The sequence below is a fragment of the Symphodus melops genome (assembly GCF_947650265.1).
Source record: "Symphodus melops genome assembly, chromosome: 8".
In the NCBI taxonomy this organism is placed as follows: domain Eukaryota; kingdom Metazoa; phylum Chordata; class Actinopteri; order Labriformes; family Labridae; genus Symphodus; species Symphodus melops.
Genome location: NC_136698.1, coordinates 25349117 through 25371339, shown reverse-complemented (window position 1 = coordinate 25371339; position 22223 = coordinate 25349117). Strand labels below are relative to the sequence as shown.

General features: G+C 38.3%; 2 protein-coding genes across 5 annotated transcripts in view; one reads left to right on the top strand and one right to left on the bottom strand.

Moving 5' to 3' along the window:
- Positions 1-10790: 10790 nt before the first annotated feature.
- gabra5 (gamma-aminobutyric acid type A receptor subunit alpha5) overlaps positions 10791-22223 on the bottom strand; it is a 29972-nt gene continuing 18539 nt past the window's right edge. For all 3 annotated transcript variants that reach the window (XM_079350177.1, XM_079350178.1, XM_079350179.1), the window contains exons 7-10: positions 19191-19334; positions 14089-14241; positions 13598-13809; positions 10791-12737 (exon numbers count right to left, since the gene is read on the bottom strand). In XM_079350177.1, the coding sequence (XP_079206303.1) occupies positions 12447-12737; positions 13598-13809; positions 14089-14241; positions 19191-19334 (800 nt within the window). In that variant the 3' untranslated portion in view covers positions 10791-12446. The remainder of the gene's footprint in view (positions 12738-13597; positions 13810-14088; positions 14242-19190; positions 19335-22223) is intronic.
- Positions 15364-22223, top strand: part of gabrb3 (gamma-aminobutyric acid type A receptor subunit beta3) — a 53499-nt gene continuing 46639 nt past the window's right edge. For both annotated transcript variants that reach the window (XM_079350176.1, XM_079350175.1), the window contains exon 1: positions 15364-16186. In XM_079350176.1, coding sequence (XP_079206302.1) covers positions 16092-16186 — 95 coding nt within the window. In that variant the 5' untranslated portion in view covers positions 15364-16091. The remainder of the gene's footprint in view (positions 16187-22223) is intronic.

Below are 22223 nucleotides of genomic sequence, written 5' to 3'. Positions count from 1 at the left end.
TCAGAAAGCGAGGTGATGTAGTGACGAGGAAACGCCGGGAAAATCCAAACATAAAAACGTGTTCGATCTCAAGAGGTTTTGCGAAATTTCCCGTCTGATCGAGGGACGTTCGCGAGTGAAATCTGTTTGTGTGTGGTGTGTTGATGTTGCCGTGTGGCCGCACACCACACACTGTACGAACGAAACTGTAAAACCTCAGATTATTTATCTCCATGTGTGTGGTCTTCTAAGGTTTGGTAAATCGGCTTACAATTTTCAAATCGTACCGTGTGAACCACTTGATCAGAAAAACAAAAGCGCTACGTTTCTTAGCAAGGTGCATTGATGAGAAGGCTATGATGTGAATTGAAATACTCATCTTAGGCCGGACATGGACTGTACGACTAAAATCACACTGTAGGCTACGAGTGAATGTGACCGAAACACGAGAAATGTGTGATTTTCAAGCATGAGTAAAAATGATGCTAACACTGTCTGGAGGCTCTGCTCCTTCTGTGCAATAGTATACAGTGTTACCAGAACTTCAAACATGAAAGAGAATTCACTGTATTGGTCAAGAGCAGCAGACATGTGGTGATTAGCTCATGATGCACAATCAGGCTAAAAGTCCTAGCGATTTCAAAATCCTTCCTGAAATACACAGTGTATGCCTGAGCTAGCAAAGAATATGAGTCTTTGCATTGGCTATGACTCAACTATTTAATGTCGCTATGATAACAAATAAAAATATATCCTGCTTATTTTAATGTTTTACATCATTATTAACCAAATAAACTTTAAATGAGCAACAACAGTTCATTACATAAGCTTTCATTTAATCCAGATCGCCTCCCTCTGGTGGCCATTTGAAAGAATGCAGGTTTAATATTCAGCCAACACACAATTAGACACACAATTCAAATAAAGCAAACATTTCACATAATGCACCTCATCTACCCCTGAAATGTCCCAAACCTCCAGGACATGTGACAAGTCTGAAAGCCCAATAACTCTGAAGACGCTATGACATCAGAATTATAGGGTTTTACAAAATGTTAAAAAGAAAAAATAAATAAATAAAGTTGCTGTTGCATGTTTGCTCTTGTCGGGCACTGTAGAAAAGCTCTCTCAGGATCCAGTTTACTGAACTCCTTATACAAAAATCTGTGCAGTCGCCTTTAAATAAAGAGTGTTCTATCTTTAGAGGTATGCTCTGGAGAGAGACAGTGAAGTGAAATGCAGGAGTTAGGTGAAAATAAGAAATAATACAAATGAGAACATGCTGCATCCAGGGGAACAGACATATCAGACTGAGCCTCAGTGAAACACCAAAAACACAACACTCTCTCCCTCTGCCATGCAGCCTCTTGTGTTTTTTGTCTGACACGTACACAAGGTTCCTGAAAGGTAGAAATTAACTGCTGAGATAAACAATCCCTCGCTGACAGTCAGTAAATATAGATTTGTTTGGTTTTGATGGAACCAAATAATGTGAATCATGTCTTTAACGGCAGATTCGTTTTCACACTGACAGAAAAATAAACCCCAGCAGCTTCACACACTCTGCACACAGCTACAGTTCAGGCTCCACATGTTTAACAGACAATGATGATCCTCTGACACTCAAGACTGTCTGCAGCAGCTGGTGTAGCTGCCTGCTGTCGCCCTCTGCTGGTTGACAGGAGAAATGCAGGCAGGGTAGAACACGAAGTGGTGATTAACAGGAGAGGCTTCAGAAAGAAAAGCAGCAGTAGGAGCTTATATGTTGAGAGCATGCAGATTAATGCACAGAGACCGTCCTGAACATTTATAATTGGTGAGTCATGTGCCGCACACTGATGATACACAACTTCAGTCTTTCCATGGCGCTAAATAAGAGCCATAAGGTTGAAAAGAGGTCTTATTTGAGAACGTGTATGATTGTATTTAAAGAGAAAAACAAATAAAAAAACTATATTACAGATCTTTATATATTTTTTAAACAAAGCTGATCTTAAGGTATGACATGTGCATTTATTTCAAGCTAATGTAAGGAATAGGCCTACTTGGTTTGTGTTGATTTGACCAGGTTATTATCATGAAGGTAAAATAACATAACAATTAAACTAAAAAACAAAAAAACAAATTTGGCTATTTGAAACTAATTAGAAAAAGAAAAAAAACTCACTGAAACTGTATAGTGCGTTTACAAAACTCCCCCCAAACATTTGACACATAGCCTACGGCACATGTAATTGGTGTCAGACATGTCAGTTTCAATTTTTTATGAGCTTGCTGACTGCCCAAGTTAAAAACTTTACTCTCACTGATACAATATTTGAAAGTGTATTTTTCTCAGAAGTTTCTTGATATCTTTCCCTGAACCATTCACAATACAGAACCAAAAAAACTCAAACTAACATCTTTAAAAAACAAAACTAAAACTAAGAATTCTTGCAAAATAAAAACTAAAGTACTAAACAACAGAACAGATGGTTTGACTGTTCCTCATAGTAGACAGTAATGACTCAGAGAGACATTTACAGAGTACATTTCTGTTGTATTTATGTGTAAAATATCATACATGTTATTATTTGTATTGTGTTTTTAATCCAATGTAAAGCGTCCTTGAGTGCTATGAAAGGCGCTGTGAAATAAAATGCATTATTATTATTATTATTATTACATACTTCCTTTAAGTGTTCAGCGACAAAATGGCCATCGAGTTCTCTTTCAACATTCAAACGTATCAGTATTTGTGAATCTTTGCCGATGTTTAAAGCGTGCATGTAACGCTCCTCTTCCCACATCTTCCAGACAGCAGCACTAACAGACGATAACAATAACTTGACAGAAAGGACCATTCTTCTTCATGATGGCCTTGTTTACTTTTGTAGGTCATATAGAGGCATCATCAATAATTTGAGTCTTTTTCGTTAACTACTAAAAACCCATCATCGAAGCTTTAACTTGCATCATTCGTGGGTCCACATTCTGATATTTCACTGTCTTTACATAAACAATTGAGGAAGCTAGCAAAGCAAATAAGAGATGAGTTTATATTGGAAACAAAACATCGTTTATATCAACTGAACAAAACTACAAGAAGGTCAAAGCTCCATTCATTACTCACATTGTGCTTTTCTTTGCTCTTCCTGGATTGTCTGGTTTGGTTTTGGAGGTAACAAGGAAGTGGCAGGACTGAGGGCGGGCTTTATAATGTTGGGGGAGGGGCTTGTCAGGTGGCGGTGATGAAGGTGTGGTGTAGGCTAATGATTTAAGAGCTTAATACTGAGCATGTTTATTCTACTGTTAAAGTTCTAACTATATAAAGGTACAAGTATATTCTCAATGTGATGCAACTATCTGTTTGACTCAGCATACCTTATTTCTTAATAACTAAATGCCTGAAGTGTTGACATGTTTTATTTGAATTTTTTCAAAAAGATTTTAAATCTAATTTAATATCAACTTCATGACTCCTCAGGGTGGCTCTATGATATGAATGAGGGTAACAGAGAAGTTGCATGGTCGACAAGGAAGACGACAGCAGAACAATGGAAAACATCTTTGGAAAGAAATTTAAAAACTCGTCATCCCCAGGCCCTATTTCTTGGTTTCTTTTCAAAAATTGCAGATCCAAACTTAACAGAGTATTTCTGTGCAGTCACGAAGTACATACATACAGATAACTCTTAAGAGGTTTACTCAGAAGTTTAAGAATCATGATATCTGTTACAGTGTTAGAGTAAAGACAGATGGAACATAAAATAACTGTAAGATTTTTTGTTCGCCTCATGTTTGTACTTTCAGTGTAAATATTTCCTATAAAATCTGGCATCAGCCTCTGTAGCTCTTCTTAAATCCACAACCCAACACGCTGACATTACCAGTGCAAAGTTTGAGCTAAATAAAGTGAAGCGGACCAGAACTACAGAGGTTTTAGTACAAGCATGGTCAGGTCTATATTTTGCCACTGGACACAGTTTGGCACCATCTGTGCCATTTCAACATTTTCAGGTTTCAAACGATCAAACTATTTTATATTTGCTAAGATATCATAGATACTGTATGTATTCAATGTCAAATGTAACTTAAAATCATACATGTCCTCTATGTTGAAATGCTGTTTGAATTGACATAAACTATACAAAACAAAACAAATACAATGGAGTTTGAATTAAATTGATTTATATAAAATGTAACAAATGTACAATGATAAAATACATGCAATAAAACAATGGAATATTTTACTTGAAAATAAAAATTAGAATTTAGTGAAAACTAATTTCAAAGGTCAGTGTATATATTGCCTCCCCTATGCCATGGAAATTGAGGTAAAGAGGCTTGAATAGTCTCTAATGTATTGTGATACATTGTATTATCAATTACATTTGGATTAAATTGATCAGGACAATGTTTGATTTCAAAAACAACAAAGGTAAGACAGAATTTGTGGGTGTAATCGGCGTAATCGGCTGTTTACTCTGTGAGTGAAACATGAGCTACTCTTACGTGGACTCTCAGCTCTTTTTCAGTGGGTCATTTGTGCTGCTGACATGTAATATAATATATGTAGGGGGCCGTGTTTCAGAGAATAACTGTGTTTAGATGGAGGAGGCCTTTTGACCTTTGACCTGAGTTGTATTTTGTTTTGGTGAAATTAGTTTTGCTTGCTAGTTAGCTGAGCTTCTTCGGATTACAGTGATGCAGTCACGTGACTCTAAGCATGCATGTTTACATAACATTGAATTGGTTTTCTTCAGCGGAGGCAGAGGAAGGGGGCTATTGTCATGAATCAAGTTCTCTCTTCACCCATCGACAAAGGGAAGAGGCTACTGCTAACATTTTGTGGAAAGCACGATGTGGTTTGAACGAAGCTGAAGTTAGGACGTTGTGTTCTGGTTCAGTTATTTGAAGGTAATTAGTAAACACCCTGATGGTCTGTGTCATTGTGGTAATAAGAAAACAGCCCATCATGTTGTGTTTGTTTGTGATAAATATAGGAACTGCAGAAGTCAGTTACTCAGGGAGTAATCTGAACTTGGACTCTCATCTTTCTCCTTTTAATCAATGTCTGTCAGGGGCCACAGTTTTTAGATGTTTATATGCCACTGGCCTCCATCAGAAGATATGAATTAAGTACACACTCCTAGACTGTGGAGGGCAGCGTTACACTCTACAGTGAACAACCTGCCAGAAAGTCATTAGAAGAAGAAAACAGACGTTTAAGGATGGAGAAGCAGAAGAGGGGAGACTGACACCAGATTAAAACATGTGACCTTTTTGGGGGCCTTTTATTTTCTTCAGTTTCTCTGACTCTGTGATCTGTTGCTATATGCTTGTTTTGCAATATATCGATTAAAGCAGAGTCAATGTATGGTGATGTTATTGTCATATTATTATGTATATTTTTTGTACATTTAGTATCATATAGAATTGTATAACGTCTGGATGATGTGGTCCAGGCCTGAATGCCGTTCACAGGAACTCTGTCTGACCTGTTTCCATCACACTGTATAACACACGTGAACATGTCAAACAGACAGACACTGAACTGGACTCATTCTCACTCATATCATTTACTTTACCTGTTGTTTAAATGATATGATCTACTTTGCATGAACTCACCTTGAGACTCTTTACTCTTCTTTTTAATTAAAAGTCAAACTTTTATTTTTGTATTTGATGAACGTCGTCGAAGCTGCTATTACAAACTATTTAAAAAAAAATAATTCTATCAATCCATCTATATTGTGTCTGATTTTATCATATCATATATCCTCGCATGTCATAAATCAAATAGTTTCTAATCCTGTCATAAATAATCAGACCGTACCACATCTAATCTTATTTTATTGTACAGTATCATATCTTACTTGTCTCATGTAAAATATTGTATAGCATAAATGGTATCACATCAACTCGTATCGCATAAGTGCATTTTATTATATGTGATACATCTAAATATAATACATCAGATATTTAATCATATCAGATAGTAATTTAGCGTTCTATATATTATTGCATACAAAATATTGTATCATACTGTCATGTGTTCACATATCGTGACTCTCCCTCCTTGTACATTCACTGTGTATATAACTGGGAATGATTGAAAGAAAAACAAGGACAACACTGATCATTTCTTGTAAGACAATGAAATCTGTTTAATGAAGCCAAAGAAGCTCCGTTTGTCCCGACCGTCACAGATTTGATCTCCTACGATTCATTCTGACACATCCCTAAAGGCTCAGTTTGTTTTCTTTTAGTCAGTGAAGGTAAATTGCATCTGTAAAGCTTTTCCTGCAGCAGCTGCAGTGAGTGTGTGAAGCAGGCAACAGTGAGGAGAGTTTCTCTGTGAACTATCGCGGTGCTTTCTTTAATGCAGGGAGGGACAGAGAACAGTCCCATAACAGCCTGTCGGCCCGTGTACAAACACAAATCCTTTTTAATCTCTTTGAAAAGGAACTGTGAGCATTTTACTACGTCTCTCAGATTTCACTACACTTGTATTATGCAAACCACTTACTGCACCTAGTCAAATGAAAATCACATTTGAGGCCCCCATAATACCAACCGATATGTTATTTTCAGTTCATACAGAGAGCACAATGTACTGAATCAGTGAAACATAGCAACCTCGTAAAAGAATGAACAATAAAACCAGGACGCAGAATAAAGTCTTCCTGACTGAACATTTGCCATTATAAACCTTTTGCAACAATAAATTTATTACTGTTTGGAATTACAACTCATTCAACTTTTACCAGTGTTGTATTTACAGTTTAAGAGTATCTTTTTAAAATATGCATTAGTGTACAGAGAGACCACCATTTGCACAGCATTGCTAAACATTACGAGGTCTAAAAATGTGTTTTGTCATTTGTTCTAAAACCTTTTCCCCCAAAAACTCTTTGAGGTAATCTTTTTATATTTTCAATCCTTGGTACATTTTACACAACGTGTGAAGATAATCGTGCTCAGTTGTTGTAATTTGCCAACTTTGAAACAAAATCTTAAAGAGGATACGTCTAATTTAACTTTCACTTCTCTGGACAGTTGTTTTTTTATCACTTTGTTTTTGCGGCGCTGTCTTACTTCAATATGACCTCCATTTTATGATGCTTACTTTTTTTTAAAAATTATCTTCCATATTAATTCTCTGTATTAATACTGCTGTGGAGTATGTGATTTCATCTTGTCTGCTTGGTGCCTTTTTTACTGTGCTCTGAAAGTGCTGTATTAAATTAAAAACCTTTTTATCACTTGTGTGTATAAAAGCAAGCTATGAATCAAGGTGACCCCACTTCTTATGTCAGACAATACATTTCATTTCTGTAATGATTTTCTTTTGACTTTCTTTTCACACTAAGAACTGATATAAAATGTTTGAAGAGTCCTCTGAATATAAAGCAGCGATCAAACCCGAAAATAAACTGTTTGAGGATATTATTTCAAGTGTTTATTTGTTTTACAATAAAATATAAAAGTCATTTGTGCCATTGTGGAGTAAAGTTAAATTCACACTAAGCTCTGCAGAAAAGTGCTCACTCAGCAAACTAAAATCAAATAGCAGCAGTTTTACATGCAGCAGCTTCAGATATTTCATGTCTGGATGAAGTAGCTGCAGTGTGTGTCTGAACATAAGGTACTACAGCAGTGTCCTCTCATCCCTCCTGACTCAGCAGTTCTGCAGACGTGTCATACGGTAGATAGCAGCCATAATGAATAGCGCCCTGTACTAGAATCCCGATATATTCCCCACAAGTTTTTACCCTCAACACTTTCACAGTTCTTCTTTTGGCCCGAAGCCACTTCCTGAATAAACACTGCTCATGCCTGTTTGTGGGGGATTCATGGCTTTTACATCTAACATGATTTAAAAGATAATAATATATGCAACATATTACACATTAATACAGCAGATATTAAATACACCCTAACTAGTTACCTTCTAAAAGAAAAAAGCGAAGTTACACTTTCTTCTTTTTGTTTTTCTTTGTTCATCATGATGGAGTGGTGCTTACTTCAGATTATGTTTCACTCTAAAGTGTTTCCTTCATGTGAGCCCCTCTCTGTCCCACTGATAGCCCAGACTACGCCACGTTGAGGAAGAGAGACGGCCCTGTCAGCTCAGGGACGCTGTTAGTTTGATTCTTAGACCACCAACAAACCTTGAGCTACGTATCAGAATGGAGATCTGTCCTGCAAATGGCCGTGAAGACACTAAGGAAGGGTTGGGGGAGGAGGGGAAGTGGTCCCTTTTTTAAAAATATTTTTGTCTGAAACACTAATGCTAAAGTGTGACATTCATGGAAGTATCGTTAAGAGACTCAGGAACTTGCTTATCTAAGAGGTCCTGATAAACATCTAATTTTAAAATACAAAAAAGGCCTTGCTGAGTATCAATGTCCGCAAAATGGGCAAGCATATTTTTTGGTTGTTGATTGTCTTCATACGAGATACAATATCTTAATTAGGAGAAATGTACTTTACTTTTCTTCTTGTCCCATCAGCATAAACACTGTTAGACACAAAACACAATAAGTAAGGCCTGAATTTCTTTTAATAAGTAAAGTATACTAAGATATTTCTGTGGACTTGTCAGGGGAACCCGACCTAAAAAAAAAAAGGGTATTCAGCATTAATTTTACTACAAATTTGAAGACAAATGCACATAAACATATTTTTTAGACAAACACACTTGCTGAGATTTGAGTTGTTTTTAGTCCAACAGCACATTCTGAGTGTGTTTTAATGAGGGATGTGGTGGTGGATACGAAAGGACAGCCCTCTCCCTACCAACATATAGCCGACCGTAGCCTATCTTTGCTTTTACAGCTCCATACTATGACTGATGTCATTTGGTGCCATCAGTGACAGCTTAATTTGCTGCAGAGTATACAGGCCAGCTGAATGGAAAAGCAACTTAAATGGAGCTAAATCCTTGACAAACAGATGTGAGCCAGATGTCACCACCACAGAGACCCCCAAGATGGATTTACCAGTTGGCCAACTGTAGAGCTGCATGATCTGGATGTGCATGTGTGTAATCAAAGGAGAGGCAGCACGTGCAGGCTGTTGTTCCATCAAGCCAGATTAAGGCATCGTTTTATCACATCCGCTGCATAAATGTCTTTAAATATGTAGATTAATACTTTATCGACTGGATCGTGCGGCATCCTTCTGTGTCTATTTAAATTAAGTCTCACAAAAAATATAACTGAGAGAAATCTGTGATTGGTGTTGACCTGACATTTCAAGCGTGTCACTGCATGTCAAAAATAACAAGTATGCGGGTGTTTCATTATCACAGGGCTTTCTGACCAAACACAGCAGACAGATTGAGTCAGTGAAGCTTTATTTGGAATCATGTATGCATAACAATCGAGGAAGAAGTAAAGGTTTGAATCCGACCCTTTCATTAGTCCCCTCCACACGTCCTTTACCAAAAGAAAGAAGAGCACTGTGCTTCCAAAAAGAGAAGAGCAGAGCCTAAATGAATCAGAGTACAGTCAGATATAGAAAAGACTATTGCGACAATGACAAATTAAAAGTCACATGATGACATTTTACCATAAACAGAAGTTATTTATAATGAAAGCATTATTTATTGCTTCGGTTATTTGCATTTAAAGAACCTTCTGTACCTTAAATTTTATAATACAATACATCTTGTGTGCTCCATGAACACATTAAATGGTGTCCGGCTGCACAGAAGGCATTAAGTCACATCATCACATTCATATTTTATTCAACCCTTGACCAGAAAAGAAAGAAGAATGTTATTGTTACTATGCTGTGTTGGAAAACTGCAAAACTAGCTCCACTGAGGTGTAGTGCATGCAGCTTTCACAGCCAGTATCTTTTTAAGACTCTCACTTTTTGAAATCTGAGTATGACTTTGGGGTAATTTAATTGAATAAATGTTCATATGCTTTTACAACAAAGGTTACATGAGTAGACTGTTAAAGCATACAGCATTTTTCTGATCAAGATTACAAAGTGTTTTAAAATCGATTGTTGAGGGGTAAAAAGAAAAGCAGATAAACGACACAAAAAATTGTTGTTATTTTGTCGGAAAACAATAAATCGTACGAGACAGACAAACAAAGAGATAAGACATGTCTCACAGGGGCTTAATTAAATCATAAAAGCTTTTCTGTTTAGGAAAGCTTATACATTTCTCCTTTACAAGGAATTGTTCCCATCTCATCCAGCAATATCTTGTTGACAACTTACTTTTAACCTTGTTCATGTAATCATTTCAAACATTTTAACCCAGTTGTTTTTTTCTCCAGACATGGGCCCACTGGATTTCAACAACTGGTTGCACAAGCTGGACCCATGTGTGAAAATCAACACTTAATACAAAGTTGGATTAAAATGTTTCCAGACTTTCTTTAATACTATTTCATCGACTGTTCCTATATGCAAAAAAATAATAATAATAAAAATAATATAGTTGTGTACAATAACTAGTTGTTTTTTTTAACAAAAAGAAAAAAAAAAGACATTTGGTTAGTCCAACCAGATTAAGTGGCTCTGTGTTGTACATGCTAAAACATTTAATGTAATTTGTTCCAGTGAGCCTTTGAGGGGCCGACTCTTAAGGGATAAAATATTCAATTTAATTGCAGTTTCCAGCCTTTATGTTAAGCAAAGTTAAAACAATTTCCTGGCTTTAGTTACACATTTAAGGTACAAACATTAGAGGGGCAACATCTTCTCATACAGTATAAGTCTCAGAGAGTAATCATGTAAATGTCAAACTGTTCCTGTTACATATCATGACAATGTTTTCAAACTTTGGGGGGGGAATGTTTGCCTTTATTTAAGGCAATGGGCAGGAACTTGCACTGATGTGATGTGGACTCTACAGGTATGAGCTTAAATACTTATGAACCTTGTGCATCGTGTGATGACACATTTATATTATTAATACTTGATGTCATATTGTTACCTGGAACCCTACGGATAACAAAGGTCAAAATGCAATAACCTTTTAATTTGGACTTTCCATCTCTTTCTTCGTCCTGAGACCAAGAAGATAACAAGATGACAAAAAAAGTGATCCTGCTCAAAGCGTCGGAATATGTATAATAACATTCGCAAGTTTTTCATAAAAGCTTATAGAAAGAACAAACTGATCCAAAAAACGTAATTATTTTAAATGTTTCAGTGTTTTAAAAAAGCATCATATATTCTGTCAAAATTGCTAAAGCTCAAGCTAGAGTAACACTGTGTTGCTGTGTATGCATAACATAGAAGCTAACCTTACAGGCTTAGTGGTGCGTTTCTAAAAGCATAGCATATATACATCGTTAAACTACGTACAGTACATACAGGATTTTCAACATGGTGACCTGGACACACTGTACTTTCAACTCCGGCCCCATTTAATCTGTACATAAATGGAAAAAAGCTGAATGAAAATAAACCAAAAAAAAAAAAAAGAGTATACTGAGAGTTGAAAAACTGGCTTCTGAAAATCTGAAAGAGCAACTGCAGGGGATATCAGTGCATTCATAATGAGCTTTGACACTCTGAAGGCAACACATTTAGCATGGCTATTCATCTGCTTTTAACAAGGAAGCAAAGTCCCATGTGCCTGGGCCCAGCCTTTCATCGAGGACCTCCAGCCCATATGTACAAAGTAATAGTTAGGAAGGTAAAAGCTGCATTTAGGTAACACAATCAAAATATAGTATGAATAGCATTTGGCCTTACTGGACCATCTGTACTGTAGAGTAGAGGAGAAACAATAGATGCCAAATGCTAACATGTTTAAATATGAGGAGATGGAAAACTAATCAGACTTGAGTTCTTAATTGAAACTGTCCTCAAGGAGAAGTCATATTATCATATACGTACTTACAAACGCAAGGCAAACATGGCAACATGTCCCTGAAGCGACAGACATGCAACGTTATCTGATGAAGAGTTCTCCTGATACCGATGCCAGAACCAGAATATGCCTGTGATATCATCTTAAACTTGGGATTGCGCAGCATTCTCTGCACTATTTGGATTACAATAAAATACCAGCCCTGAAAGCGCTGTGCTTGTTTTTGGGTCTGCGTTTTTTTTTTTTACTGTTTTCTTCTTTTTTTTTTTTTTTTTTTGGCATCCAACTTTAACAGAGGTCTCTTTCTTTCTTAAACAAACTGACCTCATAATTAAAACCAGTGAAAACACTAAATTCGTTGACATTCAATCTCTTGTTAATGAGAGACAGAAAAGATTAGTAGGTTAGTTGAGTATAGCTTACTCTTCTATCAGATTGGTACTCAGAATTGGCCAGTTTGCAAATTCAGCTAATGTAATCGGAATCAGAGAAGAATATATGGTAGTGGAAAATCTGTTCTTTTATTATATAAAAATCCACAGCTATGATACAAAGACTAAGAGCTTGGCTTAGAATTTGATGGGATCCAGTTATTATATCCTGAAGCAGTCGTCAGGAAGATGAATGGTGGCAGAGCTTACTCGGCTTCTTTGATCACCGGTTCCCTGTTAAGATAAGTGGCCCAGTAGACCAGGTTGAAGGTCCCAAACAGCACTGGGAACACTATTCTGGACATTTTGTCGATTTTGCTCACGCTGTTGTAAGTCTTTTTGGGGTCCGGGGCCTTGGTTTCGGAGGCTTTTAGCTGAACAGCCGTGCTGTTTGAAATGGTAGAGATGGATGCATCCTTGGTGAGGTTGGCTGTGTAATTCACTCCAGCTGGACAGGTGTTGTTTGGCTTTTTAGACAGAGCCAGGGGGTCTTTTTTCTGCAGAGACAAAGAAAGGCATTGATTAAGAGTACTCACTACCTTTGCACCAAAAAAAAGGAAGTGTGGTTCATTATCGAGGGCTGACACACACAGAACAAAGAAAGATAGTCGTGATAGTGAAGGTTGACAATTGGGTTCAATGTCTCCAGGCAGTAATTTACTGGCACGGAGCCACAACACAATCACACCAAACTGTGAATATATTCATCAACCACTTCTGAACTTCTACTTATTTATCTATTTCTCAATAATCATGTGTGTCATGGATTTTTTTTTTTTGCCACTCTGCTTCTATTAGCATGGAAACCAGAAAAAGAATAAATACTGCAGCACGAGTGTGACATCAAACTTGTCACAAAAACATGAGCCAAGAGTTGGGATGGAGCTGCTTTTATAGTCAAGCTAGACCTATAGAAAAAACAGTATGATTAACATGTGCAATATTCAGTGAAAATATTCTTTGATTTATTGTACATGTTTTTCTATTAAAATAATGATCATACTCTGAAGCAGTTCAACTGTTTTGCCACAGATTAGTTTTTAATTAGGAACAAATACCTCATGGAAGAAAGTGGATGTTGACACCCTTATGTTGCCCATTATGGACTACTATTCATGCCCCATGAACTACCTTGCTTTATCACCATTTAACATCAATGGGACCTAAATTCATAAAAATGGACATCATGCTGCGTCGCATTCAACTGAACCATGTCTGAGCCGCACGATTAACTATCAACCTTTCAAGAGCTGAACACATTCTGGTGTCTTCATACTGAATCAGTTTTCAGATGTTTGTTCCCACAATGCTCATTATACAAGGTCACACACAGACAGAAACACACACACACACACACCTTGGGTTGTTGGGCCTCCATTGCCTTTTTTCCATCCCAGGCCCAACTCCTCTTAGTGAAGTAATTCACTGTGGCGAACTCAATGAGGGCTGAAAAGACGAAGGCGTAGCACACAGCAATGAACCAGTCCATGGCTGTAGCATAAGCCACTTTAGGCAGCGAGTTTCGAGCGCTGATGCTGAGAGTGGTCATGGTGAGCACTGTGGTCACACCTGGCGGAGGAGAAAACGACAGTTTTTATTCCAGCAGATTGAGTGTTTGTAAAAGGAGGGCACTTTAAAGACTATTATAGACAAATCAAGCAGCAGCAACACCTGGTTAGGATTTATTTCAGCATTTAGACATGATCCCTCATTGAGCATTAAAGTAACATGTCGGATCACAAAATGCTTTAAACTTCAGACAGCGAAATTCCTGCTGAGTAGAAAGTAATATAAGGTAATATCGGGGTTATTTTAATACCAGATGTTTCTGAGTGTTTCCAAACTCACCAAAGACAGTCCGTGCAGGAACAGACTCGCGGTTCAGCCAAAAAGAAACTTGTGACAGGATCACAGTCATGAAACAGGGCATGTAGGTCTGAATGACAAAGTAGCCGATCTTCCTCTTCAGGTAGAAGTGAGCCATCATCACCGTGTATTGACCTGCAATAAACATAAAACACAAGTGTTGACGTTTAACTTTTCTGAAAAACCTTTAGACGACTTTAAAATGAATCAAATTTGAATAATCCATCAACAATGACCATCAGTTACAGCCGTATTCAGAAAATACAAGCCTTCCCTTAAATAGTTAAAACCCGTCAAACCTCTGACCTGAGGACATGGAGAATGAATGGACTGTGAGCTATAAATGGACTCAACCAATATTCATCACCCAGCCTCATTAACATGAAACAAGGCCGTGTTTATTTTGGGTCAATCCCACAAATACTGTCCTGCTGCTGAACAAACACTCACTGGAGCGTCATTCGTTTTAAATGGCTCAAAATAGAAAACACATCAATATGGAAGTTAGACAGGGCAATCAATGATGAATCAGGACATTTACTTACACCCGCCTTGTCGAGTTGAAATTATTTTTACATATTTACACATTCAAACAGCAAATACTTATGAATCACAATGCCAAACAAGTCTGTACCTGGCATGCAGCTATAATGTTAATACTGAATATAGTAAAATATTCCAGTAAATGTATTTAATTGGTTTCCATCCAAGGTAGGTACATTTTTAACACACTATCCACAAGCTGTATTATTCACCTTTTTTTCACCTTTTCACCTTTTTTATTTTGTTTTTTTAATACTTTATTCCTGTCTCTGGAAAAAGAGGAGAGTCGTCTTTTAAAGTCACGTGTTTCATTATTTGTACGTTTAATTGCTGATGCAACATTAAAATGTCACTTGTAGGAGTCAAGCGTGGTATAAATGTATGGATCGTTGTTTTAGAAGAAAACGTAACAGTTCATATGTTTGAAAAGACAAAACGGTTTATGTTTTTGTATTGTTTCTCCTTTTTTTAAGTCACAAGCCAAACGTGTGTCAGTTTTTTTTTTTTTTAGGCTTAAGAGGAAGATGTTACACAAACAGATGACCACTGAACATTTTGGCACATTTTTCATTAATAGTGCATTTGCTGGCAAATTTGAGCAAATAAATCATCTACAAATGTGATCTTAATTTATCCCATATAAAATATAAATATAAAAACTCACGCTTGTAGACATGTTAAACTATGTTTGGGATGTTTTGTTTTCATTTTCTTCAGTAATCTGTTGGCGTAGTCCGTGGAGACTGTGCTTATGGGATACATGAGTACACTTCACTGGACAACTTACAGGTCAGAATGTGAGCTAAATTATAAAAAAAACAGGTGGGTGTAGATTCATCATATCCTGTTAATCAGCTGAAGATTGCATTTCAAGGATTTTATTACAACAAAAATCCTGTCGAGCTGCAGAGTCTGATAAACTATAGGAAATCCACAGATGACTGCTGCTTTCTCCTGGCAAAATCGGATTTTTCTGTCTCACTAATCCCTTGTCACAATCTGCATCCTGTATCTCACTCTGCCTCTCTCGCTCTGCCTCTCTCTCACTCTCTCTGAATGTGTGAGTGAGTGAGTGTGTGTGTGTGTGTGTTTGCAGCAGACAGTCCAGCCGTTCGGTCAGGGCCGGCCACTCTTGACAGGGGACATACTTTGCATTCTTCCTGAGCTTGAACTCTACGACAGCCCTGTGTTCGAGTTGATTTCACGCAGGTGCACAGATGAGCGAGGCGGAGTGGGGCTGAGAGGGTCGGACAAAAGTTTGGATGCTCCGAGCGATGCGGGGACAAGCATCATGTCATTATTGAAAGTGGCACCTGTGTCGCCTTCACTCCGAAGACTATTAGCTGGCAGCCCTGCTCTGTGGTGGCACGACTGGGCCAACTCCACGCTGATCTGACCGCCTGCTGGGCTTGGAAGTGGATGGAAATCTGTGAGGCGTGAAAATGCGGTTGTGGTGGATTTTACTGTTGTGTTTTTGGAGCGTCTGTGGAGAACTGCCATTCATAGCGGAGAACAACGCAGCTATGCTGGTCAACTGGTGAGTAAAGATCAGAACCATCTGTTGAGCTTTTCTGCTCTCTGTTACAGCTTTCTGTAAAAGCTCTCGTGTTTATGTAATGAAACTACAAGGTTTGCATATCAGCAGTTCAACGCTTTGGTCTATATTCATCTGCAGCGGCTTAACCTGAGGGGTCAAAGGTCACCTCAGCACTGTGTGAGCTCTCGGCTGAGCTATTCTTAGCTTGGTAAAGAGGGTTTGTACCTCAGATTAGCACCCCTAATTAAGTCAGTGTTAGCTCAGTGTCTGAGCAGCATAGGGTGGGCAAAGAGGAACACGGAAATACTGTATTTAGCAACCTGTGTGTTAATCTGTGCTTTGTAGCACTGTGTCTTCCTCCGGCACTGCAGGATTTCCTGCTACTGCTTAAAAAGCGTAAGTAACAGAGTATGTTTTATTCTCATACATGATCCAGTGTGCACAGCATCCTTTTTCCTGGCAAGATAAAGCTCTGTATAAATACAGCTATAGGAACTCCCCCTCTGCAATAAACTCTCCAGCAACAAGCAGCAGAAATGTATTATCATACTTCTTTACATAACAGAATTAAGCAGATGTAGCTCCACCCCTCCTCCACAGCGGCCAATCTGCGCGCTGTGACGTCACTCAGTAAAAGCACAACCGATGGGCCTGCACGCGGATTAACCCTGCATACCCAATGGCTCAGACCCCGGATAAGTGATTTTTTTTTTTACCCCCCCCCCCCTACTTTTTGCATGCTGCCCAAGAGACAGCTGGTTGTGAGTGGGAGGCATTCTCAAATCCTTGATTCATTCATTGTCTCTATCCAGCTTGATTTAAAATAAAAAAAAGTTCTTGTCACAACATCTCTGCGAAGCAAACACTTGAATAAAAGAGCTTAAAAAAACCGGGTTGAGGTGGGTTCTTAACACTCCTGCTGAAGTTTTAGTCAATCAACTGTATTTTATTCAACATAGCATAACACAAGAACATTTGTTTAGTAGACTACACTTTTCAAGCCTGGCCTTTGAGTTTTTAAACAGCCAAAAGTGTCCATACCTGGGGGAGTGAGAAACAGGTTGATGCAGTGAGCGGTTAGCAAATGCTAATTTACCTGATGCTAACTAGGTTAGCAAGGTGTATCCCTTTTTCAGGGCGGTTTTTCGCATGCAATTTCTAGAACATCTCAGGGCAGGCTGACACTTCCTGACTTGCCTATTAACATTTTCACCTCACAGCACAGAAATGATGGACAAAGCAACAGACTCTGAGGTTATAATACAGAAAAGTTATTATCTTGAGCGCCCAAGATTTGTTTAACTTTTTGGAACTTCACGGGCACCGTACTACGTGGCAGTTTTTGACAGGATATTAATGCAATCTGTAGTTCAACACATTCACTGTATCAACAAAAGAGGACTTACAGGCAAACAATAATGAAGAAGTTTATCATGTACATAGAGATTACACCGGTTACAAGCTGGCAGCTGCTTTTAAACATCATCTTCCACTCTGGCTCACTTGCAACAATTTTCTTAATTATTTTATGTGCGGGGAGTAAAACTGCATTCACACATGCAGCTACTTTTGGAAATTTTGAGGAGTTTTGTGCATGAGAAAAAAACCCTGAAAAGTAACTGTCATTGATATTTAGGTACTGTATGGCTTCAAACAAACTATAAGCCAAATCTTCAGTGTCTTTTTGTACAGCCACTCACTAATGGCACAGTTTCCAAGTTGCTGTGGTAGAAAATAGTTGATCTGAAGGAAGCCTTGCTTTAAAGGACAACCGGCTTTATCCTCCATATTCGACAGAGGTCATCGGAGAAATGTGAACTGATGTTAGAAAGCAAGTGTGAAGTAGTCTCATTTTCTAATCTGCTTTTGTACTGTTGGTGTTGTTTTTTAGCATATAGACAAAACTCCAGAAAATGCTGAGATATATAAGAAGATAGCTGAACTTGTATATTTAAAAACCCTGACTTTACCTTTCCAGCCAGACTCTTAATCAATCTTCTATCATGTCCTTTCTAACTTTCGATTTTAGAAAATTTTGCAGAAAAAGTCTGCCTCCCCTTCGTTAGTTTATGTATATTACAGGATTGTAAGGGAGGAATACATGAAATTACAAGACAATGCCCCACATCCACATCCACTGTAGGCATCTGATGAAGGAGGTCATCTCTAATTCTGATCCCTGGGGCCCTTAGGAGCAGGATTTGATGTTAGCGAGGTAACTTCAGGGTTAACCGTGGGTTTTTCAATCCTACGAAGATGGTTCACTTCTGACCTAGTCCCGGTAATTTGTGCTGCACACCTAACCTGCTCCAGAGCAGCATACTATATGTTGGAGATAAGAGATCAAACTCAAAATCTCCGCCCACTGACCAATCAGATCTTTTGATCGTGGAGCTCCTGGAGCTGATCGAGAGCGGAGAGGACGCGTCATGTAACACGCCTTTAACAGAGACTGAAAAAAGCACCAAGAGCCTTTTATAGTGTTTTTAAGATGTTCAATTAGGAATAGCTTCTGACAGCTTTGATATGTTAACATTAACGTTGAATGCCCTCCTGTATGTTATTGTCAGAGCTGCAGCTGAAATATAACTTCTCAAGCCACATGATATAGTCTGAGTAAAAATATTCAGTAACGAGAAAAAACAGGAGTTATCATAATTAGTTGGGATGAAAATATAATAAGCCATACATTATAAGTCACCGATTTTTCTGGGAGCCTGCAGATTTAGCTTAAATATTATTCATATAGGTTGTTAAGAATTTGTTAGATCTGCTGACGACAGACGCAGTCGTGGTTGTGATTGGTGAAATGAAGCTAACTCCGCCCCTTTTATGTGAACGCACTCTTGGAAACTCTGGGTTACAGTTAAGGTTGACAAGCAGCTTCATCGGACCGTTAAACATGATCTCTTATGTTTATGTGTGGCCAGATAATCCACAGAGACCCTGGGTATGTTGAACTGGCTTCGTAGCACAGGTCCCAGGTGTACCTGGGTTCGTTTACCTCGGCTGGTGTAGATGTCTTCTGTTCCTGCAGACTGTCCGATCAGATGGTACTGGTTCAGTCGAGAGCCTTCCTCTGCCACCACTACTGACTTGGCTGCACCTTTAGTCCAGGTGTACACCACCTCTGAGACCGGATACGCATCTGGGAGAACAAGACAGAAAAAGATGCCAAACTATGAAGATGTTTCAAATGTTAAGTTAGCATTTAAAAATGTTAAAAATGCTAATTATGTTATTTCAGTTCTCATATTTCCCAGTAGAGTTCAACTTTTACTTATTCAACTCTAATTGGCTGACAAATAAGTACCGTAAATTCCGGACTATAAGCCGCTACTTTTTTCTCACACTTCGAGCACTGCGGCTTCTACTCCGGTGCGGCTAATGCATGGATTTTTTATGGGGGACAATGAGCTTGTGCCGCAAAAACATTTGACTTCGTCACGTCGGATCTTAATATCAGTCATTTTGCGCTTCATGCACGCACCCTCATCATGGAAAACACACGGAGAAATACATATGATGCAGCTTTCAAGTTAAAGGCGATCGACCTGGCTGTCAAAGAAGCTAACAGAGCTGCTGCACGTTAAGATGACACTGACAGCGACAACAGAGACTGAGGAAGTGAGTAATGAAGTCATTCTGAGGCAGTGAATGGATGGACTTTTTCTTGTGAAATATATTACGGTCATCTTTTTCATCAGCCGTGTTACAGACACCGTCGGCTAGGCTTCGTATTGTAACGGTTCATGTTGTAAAGTCAGTAGTTGATAATGTGTTCATAACTCCGATTATGTGGAGAGTCAGTGAATGCACCAGCGAGAACGTGTCGAGTGGCTGTATGAGAGAACGCTGGGGGAGAGAGTTGGATTGTTACGGCAAGTTATGTGTTGCTCTCTGCTGTAAACGGCGTGGTCACGGCCGACAGTGATCGGGTTATTAAAAGTTATTATTTGAACGCTCTCGTCGTCCTTTAACGTCCGTACGGACGCTACAGTATTTGCGGATGTTACCGGTAGCCTACGTCTGTGTAAATAGCTCTTGTTATAGCGTGGACACCTGCGGCTTATAATCAAGTGCGGCTTATATATGTACAAATACATTTATTTACTTATTTTTAGCCGGTGCGGCTTATATCCAGGTGCGCTCAATAGTACGGAATTTACGGTATATACTTATTTATAATAGATATGTTTTTCTGCAGATTCACTGATAAGGATTTTCTTTGGCAAATCCTGCAATGCAGAAAACCATGCTTGTAGTGTTTTATAATTAATGCAGATTTCCTCTTCTTTAAAATCACTGTCAGGATCAGCATTAAATTGGCATCAATAAAAGTCCTATAACATGTTAAGGTCGCTGAAACAAACAGAACTTTAAGGATTTGTCGTCGTCTTCTGCTAATTCATAATATTAAAAAAGTTAAAAATAAAAGTTCTTGAACAACATAGTTTACAACATCTTCTTTCTCCAGGTCAAAATGAAGCATAGGTCTTTGGTGAACTGTAAATGATCTGTCCTGATTTGTGCACGAAAAACAATCACAGTCACTGCCAGTTCAAATGAACGTGATACGATTAAAAGTACATCACGACACCACCAACAAACAACGCAGGCTAACTCCCCATCACTGTACATGTTTACTGTATTAAGTCTGTGTTCTTTTATTAAGCTTTTGTTTTTATTTCCTCTCAAACAAAGATGAGTTTGTTGAGCGACATGAAACATTAATAACGTTACATAAGAGTTTCTCTTTTTTTCAGGTCCTGTAAGTTTTCAGGTCATATTTTCTCCTCCTGTGAACTTTACTATGATACACTAAATCAATCTGAATCAGTGAGAAGGTACAGTCATGTCGCTCCAATAGATTTTTGCACTATTGTCCTTCCATAACGCGTTCTTCATCCCTCAAACTCAGTGACCATGCCGAGCAGTCAAGTCCTGAAGTCTCAGCATGTTTTTCTAAATATAACTAGTTTTAGTACATATTTAGTTATTTCTATGGTTTTGAGGAAAGGTTTGGTTTCACATTTTATTTTCCTTTGTGTTCCTGTGATGACGAGTTTCTGGATAATCTCGACTTCTTTCTCTTGTTGTCTTGGGATAACAATCTGGTTTTGCCATGATAAGGAGTTCATTTGTTGAGACCTGAAGAAAACAACATAAATGAAGTCCTTACAACAGGAAAACAAGTGTTGTTAACCTAAGATAAGGATCAACAAGAACAGTAAAATAATTTACAAACTATCACAGGAAAACAGAGTCAAATAAAATGAATGGTTGCATGTCCTTTTAGGGCTTCCATACCGTTGTTTTCCCCCTGCCACATTAAGGTACACACACCACCAGGCTTGTCTGATCACAGGAAATTAAAAATCGACCCGTATAAAGCCCACTGACTCTTTCCCTTGAAGTTAACCCAGTCTTAAAGCAAAATACTTTCCTGGCTGAGTCCATCCTGTAGCAAATGACAATTCATATGTGACCATTAAGAAATAAATCTACTCTGGCCTCATCCTGCTTGGACTGTTTTCAGTGGTGCAATGACTGAATCTAAAGCAGGAGAGCAGAAATGTCAAATAGTGTTTCACAGAAATCTGGAAAATTATTGGTAAAATTTTCTACAGAAAAAGATTTAATCCTAAAACTTCACAAACACTCCTTTTTGTTATTTGTTGCCGTGTGTATGTGTGTGTGTGTGTGTTCAGATGCGTTGCATGTGGCGTTGCTGTGAGACAACACTTGACCTTTTACCCACTTTGCTTCATTACGCAGAGATTAACTTGGTGTCACTGTTTAGAGCTCGTGTTTGCAGCTGATGTAATCAGTTGTAGGAAATCACAATACGCAGATGTTACCGAGCGTACCATGTTATGTGTGAATGTTGGCACGCTGAGAGAGATGGCCTCAAATGATTCCAGGTCCACTCACAGGGTTGGACCCTTCAGCGCTGGATTTCCTGTCGCTCGTCTTTTCACAAATCACAGGTCTCACATTCATTTTCCCTCTGATGCATAAACAACACTTTTCATTC